The 12093-nt window shown below is 55.7% G+C and overlaps 2 protein-coding genes across 4 annotated transcripts in view; one reads left to right on the plus strand and one right to left on the minus strand.

Annotated features, from left to right (window-relative positions):
- SLC27A1 (solute carrier family 27 member 1) overlaps positions 1-4668 on the minus strand; it is a 28017-nt gene extending 23349 nt beyond the window's left edge. For 2 of the 3 annotated variants that reach the window (XM_074384420.1, XM_010330136.3), the window contains exons 1-2: positions 3964-4668; positions 2360-2527 (exon numbers count right to left, since the gene is read on the minus strand). In XM_074384420.1, the coding sequence (XP_074240521.1) occupies positions 2360-2526 (167 nt within the window). In that variant the 5' untranslated portion in view covers position 2527; positions 3964-4668. Of the gene's footprint in view, positions 1-2359; positions 2528-2943; positions 3095-3963 lie in introns of those variants that run through there. The other variant, XM_074384419.1, reaches the window with a different exon arrangement.
- A 1929-nt stretch (positions 4669-6597) lies between these two features.
- NXNL1 (nucleoredoxin like 1) lies at positions 6598-11977 on the plus strand. Its single transcript, XM_039465875.2, has 2 exons — positions 6598-6980; positions 11443-11977. The coding sequence occupies exons 1-2, from the start codon at positions 6655-6657 to the stop codon at positions 11753-11755; spliced, it is 639 nt and encodes a 212-aa protein (XP_039321809.1). The 5' UTR covers positions 6598-6654; the 3' UTR covers positions 11756-11977.
- The last annotated feature ends 116 nt before the right edge of the window (positions 11978-12093 follow it).

The following is a 12093-nucleotide window of genomic DNA, read 5'->3' on the forward strand; positions in this document are numbered from 1 at the left end:
ATGAGAAAACCACAACGCTGCAAAAAATATAAATCTGCCCGGTGCGGTGGTGTGCACCTGTCGCCCCAGCTACTCGGGAGGCTGGGGTAGGAGGGCTGCTTAACGCCAGGAGTTCCAGACCAGACTGGGTAACATACCAAGACCCCATCTCTAAAGAAAACAATCTTGTAACTGTCCAGGAGCGGTGGCAGGTGCTTGTAGTCCCGGCTAGTTAGGAGGCCGAGGTGAGAGGATTGCTTAAGCCTGGGAGATGGAGGCTGGTCCAGCTTGGGCAACAGAGGGGAGACCCTGCTTCAAAGAAAAAAAAGGGGCCAGGCACAGTGGCTCACGCCTGTAATCCCAGCACTTTGGGAGGCCAAGGTGGGTGGATCACCTGAGGTCAGGAGTTTGAAACCAGCTTGATCAACATAGTGAAACCCCATCTCTCTTAAAAACACAAAAATTAGCCAGGCATGGTGGCATGTGCCTGTAGTTCCAGCTACTTGGGAGGCTGAGGCAGGAGAATCACTGAAGCCAGGAGGTGGAGGTTGCAGTGAGCCAAGATTGTGGCACTGCACTCCAGCCCGGGCCACAGAGTGAGTCTCTGTCTCAAACAAACAAACAAACAGGGAGTAGCCAAGAGACAAGTGCAGCTGGAAGGGTGACTAGAAGGAAGCAGGCGGAGGCTGAGACATCGTCAAGGACCTCAATTCTGAGGGCAGCAAGGAGCTATGAGAGGGTGCTGAGCGAGAAAATTCAGCAAAGGTTCCCAGAGGGGGAGGCTGACCCAGCTAAAAGGGGCCCAGTATGTTCTGGGCAGCTTCAGCTTGACACTGTAGCAAGTCCTTCTGGGTGAACATATGGAGCGGGGAGTGGTGAACGCGTCGGGAACAGACAGTAGGACCTTCAGCGCCTAGCTAGGGGCTGAGTCTTCCTTCCGCAGAGGATGGGCTGGCCACTGGAAAATGTGAGAGCAGAGGGCACAGGCAGATTTGCACATCAGAACAACCGAGGGCTGGGGCCATGGTGTAGAGAAGAAGGGGTGAGTTTTAGAAAGTTCAGAACTGGCTGGGCGCAGTGGCTCAGGCCTGTAATGTCAGCGCTTTGGGAGGCCAAAGCGGATGGATCACGAGGTCAAGAGATCAAGAGCAGCCTGGCCAACATGGTGAAACTCGTCTCTACTAAAAACATAAAAATTAGCTAGGCGTGGTGGTGCACACCTGCAGTCCCAGCTACTCGGGAGGCTGAGGCAGGAGAATCGTTTGAACCCAGGAGGCAGAGGCTGCAGAGAGCTGAGATTGTGCCACTGCACTCCAACCTGGCAAAAGAGCAAGATTCCATCTCAAAAAAAAGGAAAGTTCAGAACCAGTCAACTTACAGTGGGACCCTTCCTATCTCCACACCCTCTGCGCCCCCTTACGATGGGTTCTGTCCCTCTTGCAGTCCATCTTACAAGGAACTAGGACAGCGCTGAACCCTGCCCCCACTCAGCGGTGCTCACCTGCTCCCATGTGGGGCTGTTCCTGAGATCTGCTCTGATAGGAACCTCCAGCAATGCCTGCTTCATCCCAGAAGGACCCCCAGCGGCTCATTTGATTGAGCCGCTCAGAGACACTGCAGAAACCCTCCAAGCATACTTGCCCAGGACACCAGAAGCTGCCCCCCTAGCCTGAACCCAGTGTCCCAGTCTCCAGAAGAGACCTCCAATCAAGTCCTGGAATACACAGCAGCCTCCCCACAGACTCCGAACAACTCCCAAACCCAAAGTCCCACACACACTCGAAACTCTCAAACAGTGCCCCAGCTGTAAACGGTCCCGAGGAACGACACACCTTTAGAGACCCTGCAAGTCCTTTAGGGATTTCCTAAACAGCTCGCTCATCCCTCAGAGAAAGCCCTAGACCGACCCAAAATGTCTTGGCAGTCCCCAGTGACTATCTATTGGGTCATCCCTGTGAGCCCCGGTGACCCACTGGAGAGCCCCCAGAAGTCTCTCACAGTCATCAAGCCTCCAAAGAGACCCCCACACCGCCACAGCTTTCCAATCAGCCCCAGCTCCCTGGAACTTCCACCAGCTGCCCAAAGACCCCCAAGTTGCCCCCAAATACCTCAGATCTCCTAAGTAGCCTGCAACACCCCAAGACCCTGGAGGCTACTCGTCTCCCCCGAGAAACCCTTAAGTGTCCCCTGCAGTCCGCTCAGGGCCCCCCAACTGGTCACTCTCTCAGGCCCCGTCCCCGCCCCGCCCCCAAACTACAAAGCACCCCCCACTCTCCGGACCCTCCAAGCTATCCCTGCAATCCAGCCCCCTCACCGTGCGCCCTAGAGCCCTCAGCGCCGCCCCCGGCCCTGGCCCTGGCCGGATACCCTCAACACTCACAAGAGGTCTCGCCTAGCCGTCTTGCAGACGATGCGCAGGAAGCGCCAGCCGCCGCTGCCCACGTACACGCCGAGCGCCGCTGCCGCGCTCCAGGTCCACGGCAAGCCCAGCAGCCACAAGAGCGCCAGCGAGACCACCGAGGCAGTGCCCGCACCCGGAGCCCGCATCCTGGGGAGGCAGAGAGAGCTGAGGCCGCGGGCCTCTTAGGCTCCGCCCCACCACCGGCCCCGCCCCATCCCTAGGGCAAGCCCCGCCCCCAGAACGCGGCTCCGTCCCCGCGAGTCCGGGAGCCGCGCTCCGAGTCAGACTCCGCCCCCAGGCCTGCGATTGGTCAGGTCCTCAGGCCAGGCACAGCCCCCTTTCCAGTTCTAGTTAACGCCCCATAACTAGAACCAGACCCGGCCCCCAGGCCTGGAATTGGCCAGGTTCCGGTCAGGCTCCGCCCCCGGACCTTAGCTCCACTCTATCACGTATTTTTGAGCCCATCCTTCCCTGCCAATCTTACAACGGGCCCCGCCCCCAGAGTCAGCTTGTCCACTCGGTCACTGTCAGGCCTCGCCACGTGCCTTCACCTAGCTTCTAACCTCAATTCCCGAATTCCCCTTCACGTTCTGTCCCCTTTCCTCCTGGTCCTGTCTCTACCCCGTGGCCTTCTCGCCGGTCGCTGGGCCCCGCCCTCAGTTTGGCTCCTAGCCCCACGCACAGGCACAAGACCTCTGCCTCAGAGTCCCGCCCCTCTTAGCCAGGCCCCACCCCTAGGTTAGATCCACAGCACCCCCCACGCGCCCCGCCCTCCCGGAACTAGATCCCGCCCGCGTCCGTTCAAGCACCACCCCAGTCCCGGGCCTAGACCAGGTTCCTAGGCTCAGGTTCTGTCGTGGCCACGGGCCCCGCACTCAGGCTTCGGCCGGGTCACCACCTCCTGGGTTTCACTCCGGCTCAGCCCGCAGAGCCGAGGAGGACCCTCTTCCAGAAGCCACGACCATAGAGACGCAACTGGGCCAGAGAGGCAACGGCCAACGAGATGTAGGGGCTAGAACGGCGCGCCGGGGACGGCCGCTGTCTCCATGAGAACCAAGCCTTGCCCCGCCTCCTCTAAGGAAACGCGCGCGTCTTGCAGCCTTGGGGCGTGGCTCGCAGGATCGCAGGACCCGAGCCCTAGTTGGCGTGCAGGATGCCTACCCCCGGGGACCAAAAATATCCCAGTCCACACCCACGGCCCGCTGGGCTGGATTCTTGCCCCAGTTTGTCCTAAATCCAAGCCCCAAAGCCTCTTTCCGTCTTAAAAACACATTTCAGAGCCCCGGGGAGTGCTCAACTCAAACCTCGGAGCCTCAGAAGTTTCTAATTGTAAGCCCCGCCGCGGTCTTAAACGTGTAATTTAAGGACACAGCTAATTCTTAATCCATGTCCCGAAGCCTAGTCGTTTAAGCCTCAACGTCACACCTCAAGATCCCAGGGAGGACAAAATCCACACGCCAGGTCCCCATCCTTCCTAGAAGCACCCACAGGCCCTTTCCTTGCACCCTAGGGTCCTAGATGCTCCCCCCAGCGCGGTCCAGCGCTGCCGTGGGGAGCACCCACAACCCTGTTCTCTGGCTGACCTTAAGCTGCAAGCGGTGCCTTCAGTCTCCCAGAAGCTCAGGCAGGAGGCAGGCAGGGACTAGGAGTCTGAGGCCGGGAACCTTTCTGTTTCTGCAGACTCTTGAGCCCCTCTTGGGTGCGATGTGCCCACTCTGCGGGCTTCTGCTTTGCGGTTCTTCCCTTCCAGCTCCCCCTCCTCTGCCCAAATGCCGACTCTGCCACTGCTTGTTTTCTGCCCTGCTTGGCCGACCTTTCCAGCGTTCTCCTTGGGAGGCCGCCCAGGGCCTGTTTCCAATGCATTTGGAAGACAGGGCTGGGCAGGCGCTCACTCCCTACGCTGCCATTGGTCCCTGGCAGCTGGGTGGCTGGAATGGGGAACCACGAGGAAGATCCAGAGGACAGGCCCAGAGCCAGCCACCGGCCTGTCGCTTTCTGGGCCTGGAAGAGTCAGCAATCTTTTTTTTTTTTTTTTTTTTTTTTGAGACGGAGTGTTAGGTAGAAAGGGCCCATTCCCCATGCCCGGGACCCACGCCTCCGGAGCCCATCCCCTCTTGCCACATGGCTCTTCCTTCTTCTTTGTTTAACCTCCACCAGTCACTCCATAACACCTCACCTGTACTCCCCACCTTAGCCCGCCAAAGCTAAGCCAATCCCTGCACTCCACAATACTCCCCCTTCGCCCATGCCCAACCGCCACCAATCACTTCACAACGCCTTGCCCAAACAGGCCGCCGCCCCTATAAAAACCCTCTCCGGCAGCTGCTGGGTGCAGCTCTTCCCTCTCCCGCTCGAGTTGCCCGCAAACCCCAATAAACCTGGACTCGGCTTAACAGCTCCTCGCTCTCATTTGCTTTGGGAAGGGTCTCTGCGGGTCGCACACGGAGTTTCGCTTTTGTTACCCAGGCTGGAGTGCAATGGCGCGATCTCGGCTCACCGCAACCTCTGCCTCCTGGGTTCAGGCAATTCTCCTGCCTCAGCCTCCTGAGTAGCTGGGATTACAGGCAAGCGCCACCATGCCCAGCTAATTTTTGTATTTTTAGTAGAGATGGGGTTTCACCTTGTTGACCAGGATGATCTCGATCTCTTGACCTCGTGATCCACCTGCCTCGGCCTCCCAAAGTGCTGGGATTACAGCCACCACGCCCGGCCTATAGCTGCACTCTTACCTGGTCAGGTAGCACTGCTGTGATCACCTCATTTGACAGGTAAAGAAACTGAGTACAGGCCAGGTGCGATGGCTCACCTCTGTAATCCCAGCACTTTGGGAGGCTGAGAAGGGCAGATCACTTGAGGCCAGGAGTTCGAGACCAGCCTGACCAACATGGCGAAACACTGTCTCTACTAAAAATACAAAAATGAGCCAGGCGTGATGGCTCACACCTGTAATCCCAGCTACTCAGGAGGCTGAGGCAGGAGAATTGCTTGACCATGGAACGCAGAGTTTCCAGTGAACCAAGATTGAGTCACTGCACTTCACCCTGGGAGACAAGAGCACAAACTCCATCTCAAAAGAAAAAAACGAAACAAAACAAAGTTCTGGCGTTACAGGCAGGAGCTACCACACCTGGCCAATAAACGTTTACTTTGTGTTTATTTGTTTGTTTGAAACAGAGTTTTGCCGTAATTGCCCAGGATGGAGTGCAATGGGGTGATCTCAGCTCACTGCAACCTCCACTTCCCGGGTTCAAGTGATTCTCCTGCCTCAGCCTCCCAAGTAGCTGGGACTACAAGCACCTGCCACCATGCCTGGCTAAATTTTTTTTCTTTTTTTTTTGAGACAGAGTCTCACTCTGTTGCCCAGGCTGGAGTATAGTCACACGATCTCAGCTCACTGCAACCTCTGCCTCCCAGATTCAAGCAGTCCTCCTGCCTCAGCTCCCTAGTAGCTCAGATTAGAGGCATGTGTCACCATACCTGGCTAATTTTTATATTTTTAGTAGAGATGGAGTTTTGCCAGGTTGGTCTCAAACTCCTGACCTCAGGTGATCCACCTGCCTTGGCCTCCCAAAGTGCTGGGATTACAGGCATGAGCCACCACACCCAGCCTAATTTTAGTAGAGACTGGAGTTCACCTTGTGGCCTAATTTTGTATTTTTCGTAGAGATGGGGTTTCACTATGTTGGTCAGGCTGGTCTCAAACTCCTGACCTTGGGTGATCTGCCCGCCTCAGCCTCCCAAAGTGCTGGGATTACAGGCGTGAGCCACCACGTCCGGCTTTCTTCTTTTCTTATTTTTGGAGACAGGGTCTCTCTCTGATGCCCAGGCTGGAATGCAGTGGCGTGATCTCAGCTCACTGCCCCCTCAACTTCCCAGGCTCAAGTGATCCTTCTACCTCAGCCTCCCAAGTAGCTGGGACTGCAGGTGCACACCACCCTACCTGACTAATTTTTGTATATTTTGTAGAGGCAGTCTCATGTTGCTTAGGCCGGTCTCCAACTTCCCCAGGCTCAAGCGATCTGCCTGCTTCTGCCTCCCAAAGTGCTGGGACTACAGGCGTGAGCCACCACGCCCATCTGTTACCTGTTTTTCTTAATGCATTTGCAGCTCTGGGAGCCCTGACCCTTGCGCTTAGAGGCCCCTCGGGTTAAGGTTTAAACAGATTAGTGAGGTCCTAAACTGGCTTCTTAAAGAGTTCTATTTCTGGAAGAGGAGCCAGTCAGCAGACCGGGCAACGCACAGCGAGCTGTCCCCAGCACCCAGCCCGGGTTACCATGGCCTCCTTGTTCTCTGGCCGTGTCCTGATCCGAAACAACAGCGACCAGGACGAGCTGGACACAGAGGCCGAGGTCAGTCGCAGGCTGGAGAACCGCTTGGTGCTGCTGTTCTTTGGCGCCGGGGCTTGTCCGCAGTGCCAGGCCTTCATGCCCATCCTCAAGGACTTCTTCGTGAGGCTCACAGATGAGTTCTATGTGCTGCGGGCGGCGCAGCTGGCCCTGGTGTACGTGTCCCAGGACCCCACGGAGGAGCAGCAGGACCTGTTCCTCAAGGACATGCCAAAGAAGTGGCTTTTCCTGCCCTTTGAGGATGATCTGAGGAGGTGAGGAGGGGCGGGGAGGGCTTCCTGAAGGAGGGGGCATGTTCACTGAAAGTGAAGCATCCATCCTGACTGGAGTGAATGAGCAGCCCCTGTGTGCCAGTCCATATACTGGGAACTAGGGGGTCCCCACTTCCATGTGCTGGCTTCCATGCCACCCCAGGGAGCTTATAGCTAAGTGAGAGTAACAGGTGCAAAAGAGAGACTCAACTATGTAATAGCAAGGCCAGGCATGGTGGCTCACCCCTGTAATCCCAGCACTTTGAGAGGCTGAGGCGGGCAGATCATGTGAGGTCAGGAGTTTGAGACCAGCCTGGCTAACGTGGTGAAACTCCGTCTCTGCTAAAAATACAAAATTTAGCTGGGTGTAGTGGTGCATGCATGTAGTCCCAGCTACTTGGGAGGCCAAGGCAGGAGACTTGCTTGAACCCAAGAGGCAGAAGTTGCACTGAGCTGAGATCTACCACTGCACTCCAGCCTGGGCAACACAGCAAGACTCTGTCTCAAAAATAAAAAGTGTGGCCTGGTGCTGTGGCTTATGCCTGCAATCCCAGCACTCTGGGAGGCCGAGGCAGGTGGATCACAAGGTCAAGAGATCGAGACCATCCTGGTCAACATGGTGAAACCCCGTCTCTACTAACAATACAAAAATTAGCCGGACATGGTGGTGCAAGCCTGTAATCCCAGCTACTTGGGAGGCTGAGGCAGGGGAATCACTTAAACTGGGAGGCAGAGGTTGCAGTGAGCCGAGATTGGGCCACTGTACTCCAGCCTGGTGACACAGCAAGACTTCCCCCCAACCCAAAAAAAAAAAAAAAAAAAAAACTGGGCGTGGTAGCCAACACCTATAATCCCAGGGAGGCTGCTCTGTGTTGGCAAGAGCCTGTAATCCCAGGTACTGGGGTGGCTGAGGCAGGAGAATTGCTTCAACCAAGGAGGCAGAGGTTGCAGTGAGCTGAGATCACACTATTACACTTCACTCTGGGCAACAACAGGGAAACTCCATCTCAAAAAACAAAAATAAAAAAGTAGGTTGCACACAGTAGCTCACACCTGTCATCCCAGCACTTTGGGAGGCCGAGGTGGGTGGATCACATGAGGTTAGGAGTTTGAGACCAGCCTGACCAACATGGTGAAACCCCGTCTCTATACAAAAATTAGCTGGGCATGGTGGCAGACACCTGTAATCCCAGCTACTCGGGAGGCTGAGGCAGGAGAATCGCTTGGACCCAGGAGATGGAGGTTGCAGTGAGGCGAGATTGGGCCATTGCACTCCAGCCTGGGCAATAGAATGAGACTCCGTCTCAGGAAAAAAAAAAAAAAAAAAAAAAAAAAAAAAAAAAAAAAAAAAGTAAATAAATAATATATATAATTAATTATAAAACAAAAGCAAAGAACCGTGGGTTGAGCCCCACACCTGTAATCCCTGCTATTTGGGAGGCTGAGATGGGAAGATCCCTTGAGCTCAGGAGTTTAAGACCAGGGGGAAAAAAAACCCAGAAATCTGGTTGATAGGTCCAGTCTGGCAGCTGCCTCCACTCCAGGATGAGAGGGTGGGAGTGTGTAGGATTAGGGCCTAAACGGGAGGTTTGGTCCAGGGTCTCCTAGGGATATGGAGAGCTTCCCATTGCCTTCCCTTAAGATTTTGAACAAAATCGAGGCTGGGCACTGTAGCTTGTGCCTGTAATCCCAGCCCTTTGGGAGGCTGAGGCAGGAGGATCATGAGCTCAGGAGTTTGGGATCAGCTCAGGCAGCATAGTGAGACCCAGACTCTAAAAAACAATTTTAAAATTACCCAGGTGTGGTGATGCGAGCCTGTAGTTCAGCTACTTAGAAAGCTGAGGCCAGACGATTGCTTTAGCCCGGGAGGTCGAGGCCGCAGTGAGCTATGACTGCACTCCAGCCTGGGTGACAGAGCAAGATGCTGTCTCAAAGCAAAAGAAAAAAAGAGCCAGGCGCGGTGGCACGTGCCTGTAGTCCCAGCTACTCGGGAGGCTGAGGTGGGAGGATCGCTTGAGCCCAGGAGTTCTGGGCTGTAGTGCGCTATGCCGATGGGGTGTCCGCACTAAGTTTGGCATCAATATGGTGACCTCCTGGGAGGGAGGGACCACCAGGTTGCCTAAGGAGGGGTGAATCGGCCCAGGTTGGAAACGGAGCAGGTCATAAACTCCCATGCTGATCGGTAGTGGGATCGTGCCTGTGAACAGCCACTGCACTCTAGCCTGGGCAACATAGCGAGACCCTGTCTCTAAAAAAAAAAAAGAAAGAAAAAAAGAACAAAATTGAAACTCCTTACCATGACCCCACATGGCCTGTGTGATCAGGGCTGTACTCCAATGACCATCCCACCTCAGGGGCTTTGCATGTCCAATGCCTATTGCCTGGGATATCTTCCCCCAACTCTCCAGCCCTCCTCATCCCATAGATCTCAGCTCAGAGACTACCTCCTTGGAGCGATGCTCTGTAGCCAGCAACCCCTTACCCTGCTTAATCTCTCACTCTCAATCTCTCTCTCTCTCTCTCTCTCTCTCTCTCTCTCTGAGATGGAGTCTTGCTCTGTTGCCCCGGCTGGAGTGCAGTGGCACAATCTTGGCTCACTGCAAGTTCCGCCTCCCCGGTTCAAGTGATTCTCCTGCCTCAGCTTCCAGAGTAGCTAGGACTACAGGCACTCGCCACCGCACCTTGCTAATTTTTTTTGTATTTTTAGTAGAGACGGGGTTTCACCATGTTGGCCAGGCTGGTCTCGAACTCCTGACCTCAGGTGATCTGCCCATCTCGGCCTCCCAAAGTGCTAGAATTACAGGCATGAGCCTCCAAGCGGTCTCTCTGACTTTTAGCTATATTCATTCATCCATTCATTCATTTATCCTGTGTACATTTCCTGAGCACCTACTCTGTGCCCTTTACTACTTCAGGCACTGGGAACACCAGGGGATGGTGACAGAAATGTGTGTCCTTAAATCTACAGTTCTGTTATAGGAGAAAATCATAAAGCAGTATAATTTCTTTTTTTTTTTTTTTTTTTTTTTTTTTTTTTTTTTTTTTTTGAGATAGAGTCTTGCTCTGTCACCTAGGCTGGCACAATCTTGGCTCACTGCAACCTCCGCCTCCCAGGTTCCTGCCTCAGCCTCCAGAGTAGCTGGGACTACAGATAGGCGAATGCCACCACACCTGGCTAAATTTTTTGTATTTTTAGTAGAGACGGGGTTCACCATGTTAGCCAGGATGGACTCAATCTCCTGACCTCGTAATCCACCTGCCTCAGCCTCCCAAAGTGTTGGGATTACAGGCGCGAGCCACCTCGCTTGGCTTTTTTTTTTCCCCTCCGTCTTCCAGGCTGGAATACCGTGGCACAATCTTGGCTCACTGTAACCTCCCCCTCCCGGATTCAAACGATTCTCCCGCCCCAGCCTCCCCAGTGACTGGCATTACAGGCTCTCGCCACCAGGCCTGGCTAATTTCTTTGTATTTTTAGTAGAGATGGGGTTTCACCACGTTGGCCAGGCTGGTCTTGAACTCCTGACCTCAGGTGATCAGCCCATCTTGGGCTCCCAAATTGCTGGCCAAAGCAGGAGACATTTTAAAAACCATACATGATGTTGGATGCTGAAAGGCACTTCAGAGAAAAACACGGCTTTGGGATGTTATTTCATTTTATTTTTGAGACAGGATCTGGCTCTGTCACTCAGGCTGGAGTGTAGTGGTGAAATCATAGCTCACTGCAGCCTCAAACTCCTAGGCTCAAGCAGTCCTTCTGCCCCAGCCTCCTGAGTACTACAGGAGTGCACCACTATACCCTGCTTTTTTTTTTTTTTTTTTTTTTTTTGGTAGAGACAGGGTTACCCTGGTGCCTTGCGATTTGAGGTCTGCATACTACAGGGTTGGTTTTTTGTTTTTGTTTTTGAGGTAGAGTCTCACTCTGTCACCCAGGCTGGATCGCAGTGGCAGGATCTCGGCTCACTGCAACCTTCACCTCCTGAGTTCAAGCCATTCTCGTCCCTCAGCCTCCCCAGTAGCTGGGAATACAGGCACGCGCCACCACACCCAGCTAATTGTTGTGTTTTTAGTAGAGACAGGCTTTCACGATGTTGGCCAGGATGGTCTCGATCTCCTGACCTCGTGATCCACCCGCCTCGGCCTCCCGAAGTGCTGGGATGACAGGCGTGGGCCACCACGCGGCCACTACAAGGCCTTAACCTGCCAAAGTCTGAGGAGAGCTCTCCAGGCGCAGGGCACAGCCAGTGCAAATACCCCGAGGTTGCAGCATGCCTGGGGTGACGGAGGCATAGCGCGGGGACCACAGTGTCTGCCCCGTCCCGGTCCTCGCCTGCACCCACCCAGTGCCCGGCAAGAGACAGTACACACAGAAGGCGCTGCCTAAGGACTGGGGGGGGCTGGACGTGGGGGCTCTCTGGTTCCGGATCAGGGACGTGGAACCGCCCAGACTGACCTGCGCGCCCCGCAGGGACCTCGGGCGCCAGTTCTCCGTGGAGCGCCTGCCGGCGGTCGTGGTGCTCAAGCCGGACGGGGACGTGCTCACCCGCGACGGGGCCGACGAGATCCAGCGCCTGGGCACCGCCTGCTTCGCCAACTGGCAGGAGGCGGCCGAGGTGCTGGACCGCAACTTCCTGCTGCCCGAGGACCTGGAGGACCAGGAGCCTCGGAGCCTCACCGACTGCCTGCGCCGCCGCAAGTACCGCGTGGAAAAGGCGGCGCGAGGCGGGCGCGACCCCGGGGGAGGGGGCGGGGCGGGGGGCGGGGCCGGGGGGCTGTTCTGACCCCCGAGGGCGGAGGAGAGGGGAGAGGAGTGGAGTTTGGTGATGAACCTCCACCCCCGCCCACCCCCGCACGCCTGTAATCCCAGCACTTGGGGAGGCCCAGGCGGGAGGATCGCTTGAGCCCAGGAGTTCGAGATCAGCCCGAACAACAGAGAGTGACCCCGAGTCCACAAAAATTCACAATGAGCGGGGCGTGGTGACACGCGCCTGTGGCTTAGCGACTCCGGAGGCTGGGGTGGGAGGATGGATCTGAGTCCGGGAGGCTGCGGTGAACCGTGATGGCACCAGGACACACGGCACTTCAGCCTGAGCGACAGAGGGAGAGCCTGTCCCCAAAA

Source organism: Saimiri boliviensis, chromosome 14, assembly GCF_048565385.1.
Source record: "Saimiri boliviensis isolate mSaiBol1 chromosome 14, mSaiBol1.pri, whole genome shotgun sequence".
NCBI lineage: Eukaryota > Metazoa > Chordata > Mammalia > Primates > Cebidae > Saimiri > Saimiri boliviensis.